The 23,476-nt window shown below is 39.8% G+C and overlaps 1 protein-coding gene across 4 annotated transcripts; it reads right to left on the bottom strand.

Annotated features, from left to right (window-relative positions):
• Positions 1 to 1,118: 1,118 nt before the first annotated feature.
• PCBP2 (poly(rC) binding protein 2) lies at positions 1,119 to 22,513 on the bottom strand. 4 transcript variants are annotated; one of them, XM_072406064.1, is made up of 13 exons: positions 22,270 to 22,508; positions 15,743 to 15,882; positions 14,937 to 14,993; positions 14,136 to 14,252; positions 13,763 to 13,894; positions 12,970 to 13,098; positions 12,303 to 12,377; positions 9,944 to 10,045; positions 9,493 to 9,534; positions 9,094 to 9,169; positions 7,615 to 7,670; positions 6,557 to 6,726; positions 1,119 to 1,509 (listed from the first exon to the last, which is right to left on the bottom strand). In XM_072406064.1, the coding sequence occupies exons 2-13, from the start codon at positions 15,809 to 15,811 to the stop codon at positions 1,473 to 1,475; spliced, it is 1,062 nt and encodes a 353-aa protein (XP_072262165.1). In that variant the 5' UTR covers positions 15,812 to 15,882; positions 22,270 to 22,508; the 3' UTR covers positions 1,119 to 1,472. The 4 variants fall into 4 exon arrangements, with proteins under 4 accessions (XP_072262165.1, XP_072262174.1, XP_072262149.1 ...); XM_072406048.1 differs by lacking the exon at positions 1,119 to 1,509 and adding an exon at positions 1,638 to 5,259 and having other exon boundaries at positions 22,270 to 22,513; XM_072406073.1 differs by lacking the exon at positions 9,944 to 10,045.
• Between the last annotated feature and the right edge of the window lie 963 nt (positions 22,514 to 23,476).

Raw genomic sequence — 23,476 nt, 5'->3', positions numbered from 1 at the left:
AGGTCTTCTCCACCTTAGGGATTGTCAGATGCCAGACTGCAAGTACTGCCAAACTTGTAGTGTTGCAACCATGTAGCAGATAGGCAACTAGGTTCAGGACACTTGTCTGGACATCAGGCACCTTGTAGCAGGTGAGGGTCCAGCAGCTGTAGATGGGACATTGGGCACAATTCACAAAGCATTACCGCATGTGTTTAACAACTTCATATACCTACTGATTTTATCAATTCACAAAGGTTGATACTAAATAGTTGGCTTGTGTGGTAAAATTTTTTTAAGATAAAAAACCTAAAATGTTATTTACAATGCATTTTACATGCACTATGATAACCGATATGTCTCTAATGCAAAAATAAAGCATACAGTTGTGTTCAGAATAGCAGCAGCAATAATAAATGTGATAAAAAGGCCCAACCCAAAAAGTGAATAAAGCTCAAAATCCGTAAAATAGCTGTGCCCCTCCAGCCCCACCCGGCTTGGGAAAAAATTAAATTCTGGGTTGAACACCGACAGGTATTCCAGCCCAGGATGATCAGACTACGTTCCACATTTCTTCTGCTTTACTTGGTTTTTCTTCAGAAACAGCATTTCTGGATTGATGAACTGCATTGCTCATTTGGGGTCATTGTCTTGTTAAAACATCCATTTTAAGGGCATTTCCTCTTCAACATGACCTTTACTGATTTTCAGAGAGGAATGCACTATAACCAGCATGTACATTTGCTGGCTTCCTTCCTCTAAAAAAGGAGCTGTTTTCACAGAATAATGACCTCACTAATTTCCAGACTGCTATTTTTTTTTGAAGACCAACAATATTGCCCTTTCTTCACCTTATGTAAAAGGAATAACACTTTGTCTTCATGTTTGAAAATAAAAGCTGATCTAAAGATTGAGCTTTGTTTAAAAAAAGTGAATACACTTACTATACTGAAACACTATACATTTATCTTGAAAAAAGTCAGCCTACACTAGACATTACATTTTGGCGCTGCCAATTGTAGATTAAGCCAAATTGTATGCTGCTTATGAAAAAGTTTCTTGTGCCAAAATCCAGGACCGAACCACCATAGCTCTTGTTCAAGAAGGCACCCACGTTCATAAAAGCAAATGAAACCACAAAATTTCAGTCCGTCTTTATTTGTTTTCTGAAAAATTCCTGACATTACAGAACTAAATTGAAATGCTTTTAATAACCCACTCTTTACATTGTGACTTAAATAAAAAAAATTAGGTAACAGGACAAACTTTTATAAAACTAAAATCTTTATCAGCAGGTTTTAACAGCAGAAGAGGAAAACCAAAACTGAGTTAAAATGTCATTTCAATAAAAGAAAAATTCATGAGTGGATGAGGAAAAAAAAAAAGCACGATGAAACTGAAAACTTGCAAACTAGTTAAAACCTGAAAAAAGGCTGTTTGCAGGGCTATGCAGACTGACATGAGCTAAACAGAGAGGAGATGCTGGAAGTTGTTTAACTGCTTCCCATGCCACCAGCTTCTGAAGAAAGCCTAAATGGAGAAGAAAAAACATGTTATGAAGGCATAAAATGAACTGTACTAATAAGGCAGATACACTTTTATACCATAAGAAATCTAGTTATGTCTGGTGGAAGATGGATATGTTTGGCATTGTCAAGTCTTACCTTTTGATCATAGTTGAACCAAACTAATGTGTCAGTTTTGGTTGACATGTGCGAGATGGATGTAAGCAAACTAAACAAACCTGAAGCATTTATCAAACTAACAGTGGACCACTAAGCAAACCACAAGCTGCTTTACCACCTACATACATGTATGGCGGCCAGTTGCTGCTCTAAAACCCTATTATTGGACATTGGGGACATTTTAGCCTTCTGCATCCTTTTTTAGCTCAACTGACAGAGCTTATGATGCAGTTTCCCACATCAAGTACAAGCTGGAGGTGGTGGTAAAAATGTGGGGCAGCACATGTACTCAGGGGCTGTGTACCACTACATTAAATATGCAGATTTTCCAAATTCTTAGTAGTGTTTCCAATACAATTCAAATGGTGAGGCACTTGTAGAATTTAATTTTGGTACCCTCCCATCTGACAATAGCATGGAACTTAAGTCACCAGCCTCACCTTTGATTGCCCACATCAGGCAATCAATATTGGTTTACAAAAAGAAAAAAAAAAGGCACCACAATTAGCAATTAGAATGGTTTGATCATGGGGGAAACTTGGTGGATTCATGGGAGGCAAAGTTGTTTGCCAGGTGGTTTCCCATTACCAAAAGCTTTTGTCATGAGTCTAATGAAACTCCTCAACCATTAAGCAATGCCAATCTGTTCCCAATACAACTAACCAGTGCACATCTAATCAGAATATGACAACCTCAGGTTTCTGTGGGATGAACGTTCTATGGCAAGCAATTAATTAGGCTGTAAGATGGGTGAACAGGTAGATGAATTGTGTGAAATCACCTTGTAGACAATATTGTAAATTAGCCCATATGTTAATTGGTAAAACATTTTTAGGAATATCAATACATAGTATATAATAAAAAAAAAAAAAAAAAAAAAATCACATTACTGTTGAAATATGTATATACAAGTGTGTCAGTGAGGAACACATTTTCAATTGAATTTACAGATTTATTCTAAACTTGGCTTTACAGCTAAACCCCAAATTGAACATGGAAATTCTAACAGCAGTCAAGTTGATAAGTGAATACAAAGTTGTGGACAGAATACCCGCTTCCACACTGCAATGGATTTTACACGTTCAGCTACTAAACACATACACACTAATGATTGATTTGAGAATTTTCATTATTTTTGTGATTGATTCTGTTTTGATAAAAAAAAGTGGATGGATGGTGAAAAGGAGTGAATATCTGGAAGGAGAGACTAGATCTTCTAAAATACAACTAGCAGGTCTTCTGTAATGCTTGAAGTGTGCAGATACTGAATATTCATTACTTTGATCAGCTTTTACATGTTAAAACATACAAATGTGTTTCATTAGTTTTCATTTTTCAGACCCACAAATGCAGGGTCCATACACTTCCTGGACACAATGCAAAACAATCCCATCTGTATGTATGTTACCAATCCCATCACATCTTGTGTAATTAAAAGATAACAAAACCAGACATGCCTGGATGGCTGCCTTCTCTTCTGTTTACAAAGGTACCAGGTAAAGACTACACAAATGCAGCCACTGCGACTGGTAAGCAATAATACTTCACATATTTAAAATCCAAAAACAAAAAATTGTAATATATTGCAGCAGTTCTTTGATAAAATGGATATTTCACTCTGATCTGCCGGTAGAAGAAGAAGAACTTTCTTGCCCAGGGTAACACTCGTACAATACCGTTAGGTATGGAGGAAAGCATGGTTACCCTAGGCTACCCTCTAAACTACAAACATCTCACCCTCCTTCTCCATTACATAGTTGAGATGCCTGTAGTTCAGGAGAGCTGATAATATTACATGAGATTTAAGTTTCCATGCACAGTTAAGTTACAACAGTGGATTTCTGGCAAAAACAAGCAATTTTCAGTACTTCTCATAACTATTTAGAATGAAAAAAGAAAACCTCTAATGAGTAATGAGCAACTCCATAATAAATTCAGATATTTCTGATTTGTTGCCAGAGATCAAACCTGCAAAGAACAAATATTGAGCAATGTAGTAGACACAAAGGCCTAAAGGAAGCCAAAATCCACTAGTGACCCCCCCCCCTCTTAGGAGATCAGGATTCAGACTGAATTGGATCTCCAATACACCAGCCTGGGCCTTTGTGAATACTCTTATTAAATGCTAGATGAATTAATCTTCTCATTTTAACCCACAAATGCTGTAATCTGGATTCAATTATCCTTTATCCTATCCCCCCTGCCCAACAAGCCACCTGCTCTCCACAAATTCATACTTGCCTCGATCTGATGGCCACAGATTCACCATTTGTTCACATTCAGTGTTAGGGCATTCACTGCCCTGGCTGCACATGAGAACACAAGACTGCTATGGGATGTCTCCAACAGCCCTCTATGACAGTGGTCACCAACCTTTTCAGGTCTACGGACCACTAAATTTACCGACTTTGGACTGCACATGTGTGGGGAGCGGGGTGTCACTCAAAAGGGAAGAAACTTCCCCAATATTGAAGTCATGTCTGATCTGTACGGGGGATTAGGTCTGTGGCTCTGGCTTGTGCGCCCTCCCAGCGGGGTCCTTAACCTGATCCCGCTTGGGGGCACACTGGCCAGAGGCACAGAGCAATGGTTGGCGACTGCTGCTCTATGGGGCTGTGTCCCAGGCATACTGCAGTATAATCTTCTGCTACCAGATCAAGGCAAATATGATTCAATGAAGGAAAAGGGTGGATTATGTTAGGCAAAGAGAAGACAGAAATGATTAATGCTTTGAATTTTTATCTTTAAACTGGCAACCAAAAGGTAAAATTCTATAACACTGTACAACCTGCAAACCAGACTAGAGTTTTATGTAAAACATTAAAAAAAGGGCTATGACTTATGTGTGATTTACCCATACCAGTTTATAAGCATTTTCAAAGGCTGACTTAACATAATGCCAGTATAAAGGTAACATGTAAAACGACCCTTTAAATATAAACAAACTTAAACACTGTCAGCAAACCAGAGTTGCTTTATTGAAATACAGTGAATGCTAATAGCCAACACTACTGGCAAATTTACAGTCACAACCCCCCATCCCCCCCCCAAAAAAAAATGCTATCTTTAAATACTTATAAGCCCCAAATATTGCAAACTAACCACCATCTAGGTGGTACAACTTATGTGTAGCAAACAGGGGGCTTTGATGCAGCAGAATACAGTCAAAAATCAATAAAAATAAAAATGATGCGTAGGTGTTCAACAGTCTGCTGAACTAGTCAAACGGGCTACTCAATAAGGAGAGAAACGCTGCTTTTCCGATTTCACTTTAGTATACAGCTGGGTAGCAGAGGCAGGAACAGCAGAGGATGAGGTAGAGGAGGCGGTGGACACGACATTTAGAGCCAGGAGCGGGACGGGTTTCATGTCAAGCAGATTGGAGACACAAGGGGCAGTCGAGGGATTAGGGAGGCTGGAAGGTGTTTCCGAGGAAGAGGAGTTTGAGGCGGAGGAAGGATCACCACCCCCAGTCGCGGAGGCGCTCACCAGAGAAGGGGCAGCGTTGGAAGAGGAAGGGGTGGAGGATTGAGAGATGCTGAGAAGGTCAGGGGTCGTGACGTTCTGGGAGGAGGAAGGTTTAGCAGTTTCTAGACTGTAACAGAGGAGAAAAGAAAAGGGAACAAAAACAAAAACGGGTGGGTGGGAGGGTAGGTACAAACGGAGGAGTACAGGAGGATAACAATGGAAGCGGAGAGCAAGCAGAACTATCAAGCACAGGAAGCGTACCACTAGTTAAATTCCGCCTGACTTGCCATTTTTGTTTTAAAATCACTAAAATTTGTCAGGCAGATAAGGCACGAATCCTTTTATTTTTTTTTAAAGATTTAGGCTCAGATTAGTTTTCCTGTAAATTTACCATTTAACAGTGCTTGGAAAAATTAGAGATGCACTGCAGATTACTACTATAAGCAATAAAGCAGAACAAACCAGAGCAGCTATATTCTTTCAAAGCCATTTTTGGTTTTAATGAAAAGTAACCAAACTGCTTTTGACCTCAACCTTAGGACGTGCCTTAGATTAAATTTAGACCATCCCGTCGAATAAAAGGTCTTTGTCAGACCCTGAATGAAGTCTAGGCCTACCAATTGGAACGTTATTAAATAAACCGTCCATTTAATAGTATTTTAGAAACCAAAAACTGCAATACCAGAATGCTCCAAGAGGTGAAGCTTTCACTGCCTAATCTATGGCAAGAAAGGTCAAAAGCAGAAGCAGTCCCATTAAAACCAAAATTTCCCTTTTATTCAATTTGGGTGCACTGGTCTGGTAACAAACATGACAATTGTCTGAAATTTCTTCCATTAGCACAAACCCACCACCACCCTGAGCACCAACATCAAATTTTTTAATCAGGTTTGTCAAAATCTCAGTTCAGTGCTGGCTTTTCTTTACAATTAAACCTAAAAGTGGAATACATTTACACACTGCGGCCTTTTGGAAATCTGTTGCATTGCTTAGTTTAATATATATTAATAACCAGTAAAGGTAAAAAGCTTCAGAGCTAAATATATATATTCTGCATACACAGCGCTCTCTTTGGTGATTTGACTTCCAGTTGCACCCACTTTTAGATCTAGGGAAGCCCTATTAGGATGTTTTATATGCAAAGCTAGAAATGTACAATGGAAATTTTACACAAAAACCTTCAGATCTAGAGACAATAGACCCTGCATTATTAGTAGGGCAGAACTGTAAACATGCAGATAGCTTAGTAGCCATGTAGATCATAAAGTACCTAAATAATAATTGCTTCCCAATAACCAAAAAACCAAAGTTAGTGCAGAATCAAATACATTTGAAGAACATGCAGAGTCTGTGGTGGGACACTGGCATAACTTAACATAAATTTCAAAATACGTGTTCCAGTAAAATTGAACTAAAGGTCTTACCTGACATTAATAAGGTACTGGGCCAAACTAATGCTGGCTGTGGACCCAGTAATTGTAACCTGACGATCAGTGGAACCTTCAACAGGGTTAGCAATCTTAATCTGTGCACCAGACATCTGGCGAATCTCATTTATTTTAGCTCCTTGACGGCCAATGATACAACCGATCAGCTGAAAGGAAAAAAAAAAAAAAACTTCAGAAATATGCCTTACTTTATTGACATAATAAATCAAAATGCATTCATTTAGCATTTTAACAGAAACCCACTTGACCATTGAAAAAAAAAAAACACTAAAATGAACAGCTACAAACTCTTAACAGTTTATCAGATGTTCTATTAAGCACTCAGCATCTGGAAGAGTCTGTATAATCTTAATGGGAAAGTATTGTTTGTACCAGTGCAAATCACAGATAGCCCTAATCTCAGTCTTCTTGCACCCAAAACCAATTTAACTGAACTATGACTTGCATAGAGCTGTAAAAACAAAATTTTAGACTTCGAAAGACAAGTTTTCCTATGTAACCTAATTATAGGATGAGGTATTTCTTTTTACTGTGAAAGCCAAACCCACCATCTTTTATTCTGAGCATCTAACTTGGAAAAGCTTGCAGCCATTAAAGTATTGGGCCACAGAATATGTACACGCTTTTTCTGAGTTATGAACTCACAAAGACGACAAAAAGGACTACTCGGTCTGCGTTATTAAATTATTAAATTAATCCCATTTGGAGTTTGTAGGCCAATGTTGCAAACTTGTTAGAAAAGACCTTCCACTGACAGCTAAAACACCATTTATTATTAAAGTACACAAACTATGCCATACATGAAAGTAATACTTTCCACCTAGTGAGGTCTTACAAATAAGGTCACACCATATAAGCATTCTGACACATGGGTTGAGAGACGGTTTTTCAATGGGCAAAGGTATATAACAAAGTGAGCAATAGGGATAATACCTCATAATATAGGATTCGTTAAAAGCAGCAGCTCAAACTCAAAGTTGATTTTTCTTGAAACAAGGTATAAATTTAACCATTAGTTTGGTCAATACACTTACATCATTTGGAATGGTGAGTTCGTGGGAAGTTGTCTGAGCTGAAGCATCAATACCTCCTACAAAATAAATAACACATTAACAAAACAAACCAAAAGCAGTAAAAAACTAAATGGTATGTTTTTTTAGACTACTGAACTGGAATAAGGTTAGAGTATCTGCTAAAAGAGTAGGATATAGGAGATGAAAAAAATGAAAATCTCTTCAGGCAAACATATGTGATCTAGGTCACCTGACTCAAATAGCATCTCCTCACCTCCACCTGTTCAGATACTTACTCCCAAGTATCTTTCTATACACCCCTTCCCTTTAACTGTAAGGAGCAGGGTCCTCCCTATGTGTCTGACTGCTGTGTGCATCTATACCCCAGCTATATGAATAAACTTTGTGACACAGTTTGGGAACCATTTCCCTCATTGAATTTAGAGCAGAAATTACATATAGGCCATATAAAGGATGTGATTTGAAGTGCATGTGGAGCACAGGGTAGGATGCGAGGATGTGCCAGATATCCCAGCAAGCCCTAAGGCTTCTGGGAATTCATGAACTAAATCATCCCACCCAGCCAATCAAGATGGCCAAAGACCCAAATTGGAGAAGATTATTCAAGGCGGCGCGCCCACGCTGAACCGAGCACAGGCGAGCGTAATAAATGACACCAAGCGAGTTTTTTATTTATTTTTTTTTTCCCGACAGGACATTGCCTATCCCCTCTGCAATAAAGGACTTGCCACCTGTGAAATTTTTTTTATGGTTTAGGTCCAGTTTAAAGCAAAAAGGTGTCCAAACCTGGTCAAGCAAGATGCACCTAAAAGGGGCTGGTAAATCTATGTGGGGCATGAGCGGCTGTATTTTGCGAAAGTAATGAAGCACAAGTCTAGAAGTCTGCCGACTGCAAACCATAAACAGAGGATTGAAAATATGAGTAAGTCTGCATTACCTTATTAAGATGAGTATCAAGGCCCTATTTTATAGCAAACTAGCCAATCTTTCCCCTCAGGTATAACGTTGTTCAAAAAAAGGGAAAAAACCTGCATCAACTGCGGATCTAGAGAGAAGCTGAGGCAAGGTGCAGGTTCCTTCACCTGTGCCGATAGGCCACATACAGTCAGCATAATCTTATAATTAGGCTTGGCTGGTCGGGTGTATAAATTCTGGAATGTATAGATAAAGAGATGTTTTCCAAGCGGAAAGGAAATGAGTTCAGAGCAAAGCAAATTTACATTTTTCCCTCCCTTAAAACTATACAACCCACAGAAACTGCCATGTATGTGGAAACATCCCCTGCCCATATAATCTCTCACTTTCACTTTATTCAAACGTGTATGCAATACTGCAAAAAGGTGCCTTGTTTTCCTTAGAAGTTGGTTAACATGGATGTACTGCTCATGAGTAGATTAGCTAACAGACTGAAGAAATAGCAGAAGCTAGCAGTGAGCAGTGTGGATAATTAAAAACAGAAGGCAAGCAAAGATTCCTTACCACTGAATCCAGTGTTGCCGCTATGGGACATAGGGAAGTGAGATTGCTGCATTGCCAGTTGGTGTAACTTGGTCAGCTAAGGAAGAAAAATAACGCAGTTCTACACAGATGCACAGGAAATGGATAATGTGAACAGAGTGCTTAGCACAATATACAGCTAAGAACACAAATAGAAGAAATATTAGTGCTGTGATATAGAGAACACTTTGAACCTTAGCGGTGTCATCTCACTGTTCTAGGAAGACACAGCTAAGGCATTTTCCTGGAGACTCAATCTGTTATTTCATACACAAGCAAAGCAGTTACAAGCAAGATGTGCACTGCTTAAAACATGAATCAGACTGAAATACCCAGAACTAATACCCACAAGGAATTGATTTAAATGCAAAACACACTTACATCAGGCTGAGGAATGGCATACTGTCCTTGAATGGTGTAGGCCTAGAAAAAGGAGCAAAATAGAGTTCGATTAAATCCATGTGACAGCCAGCTAGGCGTGTGAAGGCAAATGCTAACCAGCTATACATGGGAAAAAAAGGAAGCTAGGCGGACTTAGGAGGGCTAATAAGCATTTCAATACTCCACAAAGCACCAGATTTAAAAGAGAGTTTCAAACTTAAAGTCTAAAAGTAATACATCTTGAGTGCAATAGACTGCAGTATTTCTAGGTCTGCTCTAGCAGGAAAACTGCACATGATCTGTGATAAAAACTTGGCACACATAATTAACAGATGTTCATATGTTAGAATATTTAGATACATTTGCAAAAATTTCTTTTAAGCAGGGAAACAAAAAAGTGTATAGAGCAATTGTGTAAAACTGTCTAATTAGAGTAAATGTCAGGACCTACCCCATGGAGATCCACAGCATCTAGGGAGACTCCCCCTGTGTGGGACCTCCGCCCCTCCCACAGGTCAGTCTCACATGCATGCCCTCCGGCCTGGCGCGACACCTGTTGAACAAAGCGAAAACGGGATTCAGTTATCTCTGATAAAAGTCACAGCCTCAGTCCTCAGACGTCATAACCCCAGCCACCACATCCACTTTACATTGGAAAGGATGAGTCGGGTCATGGATCCAAAATGAGGCCACAAGATCAAAGCTATTCCTTCACTTCACTCATATCTATCTCAGTGTATATTTAGGCTCATAATACATTTTAAACCAGAACTGCAACATGATTTTCAGGCTGTGTGTAGATAAAATGATTCCTATGCCACAAGTAAATATCAGCATTGAAGAACTAGTATGAACTGTAACACTGATCTCTGTAAAGTAAAAAAACAAGTTATTCCACTAACAGTGCACTGTCTGATAAAAATATAAGTTACATGATCTTCAATCTAAGTCTAATAATGCATCAACCTAATGCTAAATCCTTAATTACCAGCCTGAAAATTAGAACATGTAAAGGATTAGCAGCAACTTGAAGTGATCATATGTAGAATACTTAACAGAACTGAATCAAGGAACAAACCGTATACCCTGATGGCACAAAAGGCTGTCCAAGTCTAACCCTAGTACTACCTATGAAAGGTCTCTGTATCCTGTAGCATGTTTGTGTGCCAAAGAGACTATAAACATATGTTCTGTTACAGAACTGTGGCATGTAGTGATCATAAAGCAGCCATACGGTATAACTGCACCTGAATACAGCACTCTGCTTATTCTTAGATATGGCAAGTTCATAATGTGTCGGTCATTTTGGATCCATGCTTACAACTCCTCTTCAGTGAAAGAAAAAGCAAATGAAGACTTCATAAGGCAGGCACTTCCATCAGAGACACTTAACACTTTGTTCAAAAAAGGTGACACAACAGGTACAACAAATCAGGAAGATTATTTACAGCAGCCTGTTTAGACAGAATTTAGCTCAGGGAGGCAAACAGACAACATTTAATGATGCAGGGCTCCCCTGTACAGCAGCTGCAGGATAAACGCATCCCAACTACCTGTGGCCTATTATATTGAAGAAATTTTACAAATATGTTTAGGTGTGCACAGGCAATAAATGTCAACATGAGACATATGGAAATATGCAATGAACGCTACAGAAATATGGGGGGGTAAACAGAACTATGAACTGAAAAAAAAAAATTACTAAGGAATGGTACCTATTAAGGTAAATGTTTTTAATAGGGTTTAGGCGCAAACCACTACCATTTGCAAAATGTTTTGGTGCAGGATAGGAATAAAATGTAGATGATCACAAGCTGCACAAATAACCGTATATATTGTTTCAATCGTTTTGAAGTTTTCCCATTTTAATGTTTTAGGGTGCATGAGGAGGAGAAGTTAACAATTGCAAATATTGTTGTGTGAGTTTTAACATGCTGCTAAACTAATGCCACTTGTGCAAGTAAGCCAAATGTACCATTAGACCTGTTAGGACATGTGACCTACGGCATATTTCCTGAATATGAAAAGGCTTGTATTGCCAAAACATTTTCCAAGTTTGTCCTGTTGAGATTTTCCTTCATTTCTAGTCCACAGGAAAAAAAAATACCCTCAGATAACTCTGGAACATACATCTATAGCAAAAGAATTCCCCTGCCTTGCTCTAGCAACAGCTGTAAACATTTTGTATTTTCACTCATTTGTTTTGGTCACAATGACCACCAAGGCAGAGTGACTACTAGGTGGGGAACACAAGACGGCAACCAAAAAAAAAAAAAAAAAAAAAAAAAAAAAAAAAAAAAAATAACATTGGCTATGCATGGTATCTCCTGCACACCACCCCGGGGTTTAAACATTCTTAAACATTCTTCTACAATATCTCAACCCAAAAACACATTTTAGCGTAATTTACTAGTCCTAAATTGAAACATGTACGTTTTTTATTTTCATGCCCTTTTCACATGTGGGAGCCAGCCAAACATCTGTCTTTGTCTAAATATAAGGTGAGATCGGATAAGTGGCTTACATAATTTGCTTTTTTATTTCATTTAAGGGGGTAATAAGGACGCCCTAATTACTGGTAAGATTAATGTGTATTTTCTGTACTTTTTTGACATGCAAGTTGTAAAAATATTTTATTGCATTTGAATTTAGTTATTTAAAGCTAGGGAATGAGGGTTGTTTGCAATGGTATACCATTTGGAAAAGCTGTTAATTCTTGCTATTTACAAATTATGCTACAGAACATTTTATCACAGATCATGTGTAGACCACACTAGAAAAAAAGGACAAAAACCCACACTAAGACTTACCTGTCCGCCTGCAAAAATCACCGGAGAACTGGAGGGTTTTGGCCGATATGGGATGGTGACCCCCTTTGGAGGAGACTAGAAGGCAAGATTGAAAATTCAGTTAGAATTAGTTAATACTTAGTAACAAGAGCATAACCAGAACAGTGGGACATATCCTTAGATATACGGACAATTTACTTCTATTGAGGAGGCTTAGATGTGGGAATTGCACAAAGGGGACCAGTTTCCTAAAACAGGGCTGTGACTGAGCACAGCCAGATCTAAACAATGTAGAGATTTAAAAAAAATAAAAAATGAAAGGGGCCAGTTGAGGTGAAAAATTAAAAGCTAGCAAAGGAGGAAGAGTTGCATAAAAAAATTATACTAGGAAATTAAGTTAGGACATTCTTGGGAAGCCTGGGCTGGCTCCTCTTTGTTGCCAGTACCTAAATCCTCCTGTATTTAGCATAACAATGCTATCAAAATGTCTTCCACATTCACAATGGATGATAAACAAAGGTTTTACAAACCAGAATACATGTCAACTAGCCATTGACTGGCAGGCTGTCAGTATATTCTGAACAAACAGGTTGGGTACAGAAAAATAGTGGAAAAAAGTTCCAAATATGAAGGTCAAATAGTCCAGTGTCATCTGTAACTTCCCCACATTATTGTACTCTGTCCTCACCTCCAGCATTACCACACAGATCTGCTTCACACATTCTATGATGGACTGAGGAATACCAGCAATGGTGATTGCACGTTCTGTGGAATTCGGCAGCATATCCCCTGCAACCTGAACCTGTGCTCCTGTACTCTGAAAAACAAGAAGCAACACATCTACAATCAGACAAAAGACATTTCTATTCATATTTGTACAGATGCATGTAAATGTCAGCCTGGTATACTATATATAGGCTAAGAATTAGGTTTAACAATGTTGTGACTTATGACTATAATAAACCTGACTAGTTCTAGTGCAGACTTGCACACGTTGTTAAGAGGCTGCTTTTCAGGAGTATGAATATTGACACTTTAAAACACGCTTTTACATTCAAAAAGACTGCATGAAGTTCACAATAAGTGCTTGAGGAAATCATTCCTGCACAACAAACAGTTAAGAAAAAATATTTTTTGTTTTTACAATCTTGTGAAAAAAATACTATGGTAAACTGGTGTATGATAGGCATACATAAATATATATTCTAGAGCAGAGGCTGTGTGTACCCTCTGTGGGGCTTAAAGCAAAAATGAGGGAATGTCTTGCATTCTACATGACAGTGAACTTGCCAAATGAAGCAGTTTTGAGGGGATTGGTTTACCAGAAAAGAAAGCCTGAAAGTAAAAGGATAAAGTGAAATAAAACTGCTTTTTTAATGGTACCATTAAGAAGAAATAATTTAGAGCTTGTGTGTTATATTCGATAGACTAGTTTTAAACATCAGTTCTGATTTAACTAATACAGTATTTTACACACTCACCTCTCTGATTTCCTTTATTTTACAGCCACCTTTGCCAATCAGTGACCCACACTGGCTTGCAGGAACCACTAAGCGCAGTGTAACTGGTGGTTTACTGGAGGCAGTGCTGTTGGTCATGGAGCTGCTGATATCCTAAGGAACATGTAAGCAAAACAGGTTAGAGAAAAAGTCAAATGCTTCTCCTTAGAAAACCACCTGTGTAAATAATGCCCCTTTATATTATTCCTCTACCATTTATCATGATATAGTCATCATGATATAGTGGCTGATCTACAAGCAGTAGAGCCTGAACCATAATACCCAAGTCCGACACAATTATAGGATACGGAGCATACATGCAAGCTTCGTCAACACCCAGAACCTTTATTGTTACCTCTTCCAGTTTATCAATTATCATTGAGAAGGCTTTGAAGATGGCATTTGTTGGGCCAGCCAAGGTGATAATTCTTTCTGGGCAATTGCCCTCTGAGATGTTAATACGAGCCCCACTCTAGTAGAAAGAAGAAAAAAAAAACAGAACAAAGTTATCCAAGTATTGGCCCAGCAAGCAGTTATATAAATTACTAAAACTAAAATCTTTTGAGTGACATTTACACATGAATTCCTAATAATTTCCTTTATTTGTCTAACTTAGAATTGACAGGAAGCACTTCAACAGGGGGCAGGGGAAAAATATAACTGATACACCAAGCTCTCAACAAAGCCACACAGGATTAAAGTAACAACTTGAAAGGTCAACAGCTCAAATCCTTTGGCAGGCTAGCTTGCTCTTTAGGTTAGCAATTCTGCTAACTTCTAGCACTAAGTTTGGTTACAGTTTCATGCAGAACATTTAGAATGTCCTTGAATAACGTTGTGATACAGTCTTGGAGAGCGAGAGAGAAAAAAAAAAAACCCTCAGTGCCCTGAGAATCAGCCCAGGTTAAAGAAGCTGGATAAAATTGGAAAACAACTGAACTTTGTGTAAAACTGAAGCTAATGGATGAAGTCCCAGACAGCCAATAGTCCTAGCTCACGCTTGAATTTTTGCGCTACCTTGATACCTGGCTCTTAACTTGCTACATTTGCATACTTCTGAGAAAGAATAATACAGTTAATTTATTGATTCCAGACTGATGTGAAAATTCAATGTACAATACAAAACAAACTGGTAACAAAAGTCACTACAGCTTACCTCTTCACGCATCTTTTTGACAGATTCTCCTTTCTTTCCAATGATGCTACCAACCTCCTAAAAGAAAAAAAAAAAAAAAAAATCAAAAGATCAAACATTAGGCTCTCATACTAACCACAATGTTGAACAGAATTACGGTATATGATATTGTATACAGGTTGACATTCAAAAATTGACATTCAACCTCCGGACCTAAGGAGTGCTGAATTCTCCCAATTTCCGGATTTTTGAATTGCCTGTAATTATAATGTATTAGCGCCACTTAGTGGCAACGGACAGAACTACACTCGAATGCAATCCACTGCTTCCTCCGTGGGAATGCAAGGGCTATTCATTCCGGGAAAGTGAAGGATCCGGATTATCAATTGCCGGATTTTTGATTGTCAACCTGTAATAGGGCTTCATTTTAACCAACAGAGTTGCTTCTGAAGCCTGCTTCTCAGCCTGTCTACCGAGCCCCCTAAGAAGAAATATTTCACTGATTCACCATTACAGATTTGTTGGCCTTTATGCATTATGGGATTCAAAATACTAAACTGGGATGATGGAGTGTATATTACAAAAATATTTTAGGTAAAAATGAATAATCTGTAAACTAGAGCCAACAAGTTGGCACAACTCTGGTCTGAATTACATGCAAGGTCACCCCCAAATAGCTTAACAAATATATTTAGTCTCAACTACTAGGAAAGCTTATATGAGTCTTGCAGCAGCCATGACATGCCAGCTTAGAAGGTCTACAATGTCTCTTTTGAAGAACACATCATGTGTGCCAATGGCTTAGACAAACCGTATCATATACTTGCCTTGCCATGCATCAACAGTCTTATGGTAAGGGTAACGTTCAGGCCTCCTTCAATGACACCGGTGTCCATGGTGTAAGTAGTTCTGTTAGATCAGGGCAATATATGTACAACGTAGTCTTTGGTCACAGGATAAGACAACACTAGAAGGGGGGGGAAATTAGCAGTTATAAGAATAGAAAAAAAATGACTACAATAATGTTCACAATATGTACTTTTTGTTTATACACACACACCACCAAGTAAACACCTGGACACCTTATCAGGCTCCAGTGCACGCATTTATTACTGGAATCTAACAAAACAAAAGAAAAAGGAAACACTAATGCGAAGAAAAAAAATACGACAATAATGTTACAAGGCTACACAACCCATCAGCATGTGTTGTATGCAAACTGGACAAAACAATGAGCAGGACAAAGCAGATCAGAATTAGTTTTTCTGATTTCACAGCTCCCTTAGTCACTTCTAGTTGCATTTTGTGTGTCCACAAACACCAACATTTTGCATGGTCTTATGGTGATAGATTAAAATTTGTTGAACACTAGCAGCACATATGAAGAGGGAGTTCGGCTTGTTGTACAACAGACATTCCTAGCTCATATACACCTCACTACAGGCTGGGAGCAGAATCAGCACTTTTTGCAACCTACAAACACTGTGATCCTCTGGTTGTGCTCCTGCTCTACGCAATGAGGTTAACAATCCTTTCCCATGGAAATCTGGGTCAGACCCTGCCAACTTCACAGCATGAAAACAAAGCACTGACGGCACCAGAACACACACAATGCACACTGGATCATTCAGGTCCAGTGATCACAAGGTGCCGGTGCCCACCCTTTTACCTCAAATTTATCTTAACCCATTTAAACAAAATTAAGACCTGTGGAATTTTTATCATTTGTCAAACAGTAAAAAAAGGTGACAATTTTCCCCTATACAAGGGCAACATCTAAGGGCAAAACAAAGCAGCTGTACCATCACGCCCCGCCAACCTTGGATTTAATGGCCGCTTCCCCCAACCCCCATTTAACTTGACAGTAGCATTTTACTACTCAGAGAAATTAATGGTTTCGAATAACAAAGAGGTACACGAAGGGTTTATGTATTACGTCTTAATTTGCAGATGAAGTTACCAACATACAAAGCATTTAAACCTTTTAAGAACACTTGATCCTTCCGAGTACGCCGGCATTCCACATGCAGAGCACAGATTTCAGACAACGCTGCTCTTGAAAGAAACCCAAGCCGCTTTTAATGTCGGCATTGGAAGCTTCCCAATTCTTAAAGCACCGCATGTCTGAATACAATTATTCAATAACAGTCCAAGAGCAGAATGTCAGCTACCAGACATGTTTAGTACAGAAAGAACAAGAATAAAAATCTGATGGGTATTATGGGTTAATGGACTTCACACCGACCTACCACATCCCGCAGGTAGTAGAGCTCGCTGGGCTTTATACACAATAAGCAAATCACTGCCACCAGTAGATAAAAGGAACTGCATTACAGAACATAGTACTACATAGAATATGAAGCCGGCACCACCCAATGCCTACATAGAATCCAAACACATCTGGGATAAGCCAACCTTCCCTAGCGGTCCTACGACAGGACCATGCAAGAAGAGACAGCTCTACACCACCAGAAATGTAGAAATTTGTAGAACCCCCAGGGTATGAAGCAGCCAGGATGTTGGAGGGAACACCAAATTATATGTTGTGTAGAAGCCTAATCAGCACCATTTCAGACCCACAGCGAGCTGCAACGTTCTGCCGTGCACCAAACCACAGTCCCATCTGCTCCTATTCAGCAAATGGATTTGATTTTTTTTTTTTTTTGCACACGGTAGTAGTAATTCCCAAAGGGGGAAAGTAAGCGATTGCTGTTATGACATTTCACACCGTGGCCAACCTGGTTACTTGCTGTGTGGATTACAACTGCCAAGTAGGTCAGTTTGCTGTATGCCCAGAGCGGCCAACCACAAAGTTCACACTGCAGGTATGAAAGGGCTCCTACAGCACCGACAGGTTCCCTTTAAATAAAAAAGCCCAACAAAAAGTATTAAGCATGGAGCAAGAAAGAAAAGAATGTTCAGAATGACTACAAAGTAGCAGATTATTTTGTCCATAAGCACTGCTCACAGAGCAAGCCTTGTTTGCTGCTGCTTAGCAGTATAAGGGGGTACGATACACAAAACACATGTGATTAAACGAAGAACAAAAATGGTTTTTATACAGAAGTGCCAGGTTTATCTGGATTATTTTATAAACCATGTACTGGACTGCGACAGACAATAATAAAATAAATAGTTTGGCTTAAACTAATGGTGGAAGGGTTGGAACTTGTGTCAGGTTATTATTGCCATCTGTATAGGGTAAGCTAGGTAAACGCTGATTTTTTTTTTTTTCTTGCAATGCCATCCATAATCAATATCAAGATTCCTATTACATCTTGTGATGGACTACAAGTATCTAACTTAACATTGACTTGTTTAACCACTGATCTGAATGGTCTTACCTTTCTATCCAAGGCAAAAGGTTATTTATAGCACAAGTTTTCAATTTTATTACAACGGTTAAAAAGTACCTAAACTCACAATTTTCACTTTACAAAAAAGGGTAGACAACCCTTTTATACAAGAAAAAAAACGTTTTTGGGTTTTTGGTTTTTTTTAATGCAACAGGCAAAAAAAAAAAAAGTGCAGCACCGCCCCCTAATTCTCAAATCAATGAATGTATGGGAGCGCAGAGGCCCTTGCGTGCTCCTTCTGCACATGGGGGGGCAAGATCACCATCCTAACCAAATAATCATAAATGCAATGGATTTGATAGATTCAACATTTTCATCAGAAACGGCAATTAGTATTTGGCTAGTTTCGGGGGAATTCAATCTCTCCAACTGTTCTGATCGCCAGTGCCCTTCAGAGTGACAAGAGATTCAAAATGAAGTTACCATCAAATAAATGGGGGGATTTAACTACTTCATCTAAAATAGGACCATCTTCACTTCTTTTGAGCTGGTAGTTTTCACCATCTCTATTAGGACACTAGAGGGCAGCAGAGTGGCAACAATGTCAGCTTCCTGCTTCTATGAATACCTCACTTCCTATGCCTTGTATTGTGAGTGAGGGCATTTACACCCAGATATCTACAGTATGATGGGGTAGCTAAACTAAAGACATTCCAAGCATATGATAAATTGTTGCAAAAAGTATCTAGTAAATGCACATGAAAATGACTGGAGGACTAACTGAACACATTTTTATAACAAGGAAGGGATGTTTGACTTTAGCAACACTCATATCACCATCATTCCAGTCATCCTAAATTGAAACGGATCTGAAGATAATTTATAAGAGTGAATTTGTTAATGAATGATGCAGATTTCCAGGTTTTAACATGAGAAGCCGGACGTAGAGCTGCTCTATTCACACAACAAACAGACTGGAGGATGCTGGAAAGCTTTACATTCTGGTGTAAACTCCCAACACTGCATGGGAAAAAGACTACATAGATGTAACCCCCTCTGCAATGTACACAGCTTCCCTGCCCTATAGGGGACTACATTCATTTGTTCTCCAGTTTCAGGCTAGGAGCATTTTCAGCAATTACAGAAATGCAGGGCCCTGCTCTAAGAAAGCACAACTTTATCTTTCAAATAGATTACCTGGAAAGTATCATATAATAAAGATGAATAAAGGAAGATATATGAAACCCAGTCTATGGTGCCCACGGCTCTATTCAATGGAAAGTTTATTTGTAGGTTTGCCAGGTAAAACTCTGGGGGTCTAAATGAAGCCATTACATCTAAGATCTAGATAATATTCCGGGGTTTAAACTTTCTTTACCTAAATGTTCATTTTAGATCAAAGCATCCCACCTCCCACATAAAGTACATAGAGGAATCGTGCAGAATATTTACCTGGGCACCGAGATCCGGTTCTGATGTCTTGGTTTCCGGTGTGACGGACCCTGAATAGTATAATCTGTGTTATATGAAAGAAGTCTGCACACCTACTATGGAAAGACGATCGGGTGCATTTGTGTTTTCATGCATTGAAGCGTGTCATGCCACAGCAGCTCATTTATTTTGAATAGACTAGCAGCACACCCTAATGCATAAAAAAACAATTGGATTTAAAAAAAAAAAAAAGCTTCATGGAGCCCTGAATTGACAATTAACCCAAAATACACAGATCTGAGTGGAAAGAAAGGCAGTGCTGACTAACGTTCCCTTCACAAATCTGGGATCATGCAGGTCCTTATGGCAGAAAGGGGCAGGAGATGTCCCTTCTCACATCAGTATTCTACCTGGAAAATTTGCCACCCAGATAATGAATAATGCCGAGCTACACACGTGCAGAGTAACATTCGCTTCCGGGGATATCCAACAATTGTGGCTTCAGGAACTGAATGAACTCACATGTGCCATAGTTACATCATCCCGGCCAATCAAGATGGCCGAGGATGTGGAAGAGAAGGGCAAACATGATCCAAGACAGATCAGGGACAGGTTAACCCCAGGGTTTAGGAAGAAATATTATACTTACCTTCAATATTGACTTATTCCTTTGACTAACCTGATACAGACAATACATGCAAATCATGGGCGGGCAAGTTCTTATTAAACAGGATTTGTATAGGGCCAACATATTACGCAGCGCTGTACAATAAATAGGGGATGCAAATGGCAGACGAATACAAACACATGAAGGGGAGGATCCTTCCCAGAAGAGCTTACAATCTAAGAGACGTAATTATGAAGGACAAGCCCAGGTTTATTTAATAACCCAATTCCCGGATATGAATGTCGGGTTATCAGAAAATATTACACCACTCAGAACCCTGCCAAGCCCCGGCCTTTATACAAGCTCAGGCCATGGAGAAGTATGAACCCTGCACCTGGGGTAGGAAGACCACGGGAGGAAGCAAAATCATATTATAAATCCAAATAAAAGAAGATTTCCAGGGAACAAAAAACATTCTGCAAAATATAAGGTATCCTAGCAATTGTGCTCGGATAGAAGGCCAGGACAGATATAGCCTGATGGACACAAGCCAAGCCTGCTATGTATTATTATTACCCTTCAACTACACGCCACGTGCACCATTACCACCCATAACATGAAAGTCAGAGCCAGACAAATCCCAGGACTAGGACACGGCTCATCTCAGGACAAATCTGCACCACATTGATTCCTGATTGATTTATCTGATCAGAATAAAATGTGTACAACAATCTGCCTTCCGAATATTTGTCAGCACATGGGATTATATTGATCGTTCCAGCAAAGCACATATTATAAATTACATTTCTATTTATTATGGGAGAGTGCAAAGGTATATGGGATTTATTCTTTAACCAAGGGGCAAAAAATAATAATCAGCTCAGTCTTCAGATCCAATGGTATCACTGGAAGTGCAAACAGATCTGTAAGTACCTGGCCCAGTTATAGGGATCTCTACACTCAATGTGGAGGAATAAAAGTATTTTTATTGACTCAAGTTGGAAGTTACATTGGCTAATTTGCTCCAATATGTGCAGAAATTCCCTTGCAGATCCTGTCAATTGCAGCCATGTGATTGCAGGGCAAACAGGCCATCTAGGACCTTTATACATTCAAATTCATATATATCATATCAAATTCATCTCCTGTGCTTTGCCTTCAAATCCCTCCACAGTTATTGTCCCACTTACCTTTCTGACCTGATAGAAAAATACTCCCCCAGCCGCTCTCTCCGCTCCTCCAATGACCTACTAATGACTTCCTCACTCATAACCTCATCACACACGCACAGCTCCAAGACTTCTCTAGAGCTGCTCCAACTCTCTGGAATGGTCTTCCTCGTCCTATTCGGCTTGCTCCTACTTTCTGCTCATTTAAAAGAGAACTCAAAACCCATTTTTTCAAACTTGCCTACTTGTCCTCTGTGTTTTGAAACCATCACTACTTCCCACACTACATATCTCCCATCCTATTGTGTGTAAATACCCCCACCTACTAGATTGTAAGCTCTTCGGGGCAGGATCCTCTCCTCCTCCTGTTTCATGTAATTTGTAACCGTGATTTAATGTACAGCACTATGTAATACATTGGCACTATATAAATCTGGTTTATTAATAAAAATAATAATAATAATATATCTCCATTGACGGGATACGGATATAATTATGAATTCATCATTGATAATGGGCCTAGAGCGCACACTTAGGATGTGGGGAGTATAAAACATAAGAATATAACTAGAAAAGATTTCTATTAAATGGATCCCCAGAAAACCCTCACGCAGCATGAAAGGTGGGTGAATGTCACAGCTCCCTCCCCAGGCTGCACATTCGCACCTGCGGAGCATCCATGGCCTGCCATTGCTGGGCCGGGTCACGTGGTGCGGCCTCGGTACCGGGGATGGAAGGGTTAACATGGGAGGCCGCACGATCCCCTCACATGGTGCGCTCACCACAATAAGCCCCGGGGCCTAACCCACAACCTCCGTAACAAAGCACGAGGACCACCGAGCGATGCTTACCTTCACACAAGACGAGATGTGACCGCCGCGAGAGGACAGAGCGGGACGGAAACCGGGGAAGGGAGGAGAGGGGGGAGGAAAAACAAGGGAGGAATGGGGAGGAAGGAACGATCCGGAGGCGAAGGGGCCCCGGGGAGGGAGGGAAGGAGAGAGCCGGGCGGGCGAGGAATGGCGACGGCGGGAGGGGCTGGCGGGAGCTGCGGCTTGTGCTGCTGCCTCTGCTGCTCTGGGAGGGGGAGAGGAGGCGCGGGCTGCTATCAACCCGCCTTAGCCGGAAGTCAGCGCTTCCTGCTGCTAGCCGCCAGGGGGAGTGTCACCGAAGCTATTTTATCAACATTATTTATGGAAGCCTGAGGGCTAAAGTAAGGCAAAATGGGGCTATTAGTCACGTATTACCTACAAAAGTCACAAACCCGGCATTGAGATACAAGCGTCTCACCTCACCAAACATTTGCTGCTTTATACGTATTGTTATCACGGGGTGCAGCCACGCCATCTTTGCACACCTTTTTATTAAATCAGACGCCTAGTGTAGTCCGTGCTCCGGCGTGACATTTGGGAGTATCAAGATGGAGGCGGCGCGTGACGTTCTTTTTATTAGGTTGTCTATTTTGTGAGTTTTTGAAGTGAAAGTATTTTTTCTTTCATTACATGTCATATTTATACTCATCGTGCCGCTAGAACACTATAAAGAGCCTCTGTTCGGGAAACGGTGACAGCAGTTTACTAAGATGGCTGATGGGAAAAGCAAAGGCAGCCAGGCTATGCCTAGAGAGAAACAAAATGGCCGCGTGAGCACTTCCGGTGTCAGCTGATGTTCAACATCGCACGTTTTCAAGATGGATGACAGCAAAACAGTGATTTTAAAGCAAACTCATCCTAAAATAAATTTTCATTCCTGATTTATAGGTTATGGGTGCTGGAGTTTGGTATGTTAATAAACCTGACTAACCACACAACAATGCAACCCATATAAAGCCAGTGATAATAAAGGGAGCAATAAAGCAACAACACATGCAAAATAACAAAGTGTATCAACCCAAGAACTAACAATAAATATTATGTGATTTACAGGTCCTGGCTGTTTTTTTTCCCAGGACAACACCTATTCATCAATACTGTATCAGAGCAGCAGCGTTGTCACCTTAGAACAAGACTTTAGAAATGTTCTCCATTCATCTTGTCTGCAATGTAGAGCCGGGGGTGT

Source organism: Pyxicephalus adspersus, chromosome 1 (assembly GCF_032062135.1).
Source record: "Pyxicephalus adspersus chromosome 1, UCB_Pads_2.0, whole genome shotgun sequence".
Lineage (NCBI taxonomy): Eukaryota > Metazoa > Chordata > Amphibia > Anura > Pyxicephalidae > Pyxicephalus > Pyxicephalus adspersus.
The sequence above is the reverse complement of the archived record's forward strand: the minus strand, read 5'-3'. Positions and strand labels throughout refer to the sequence as shown.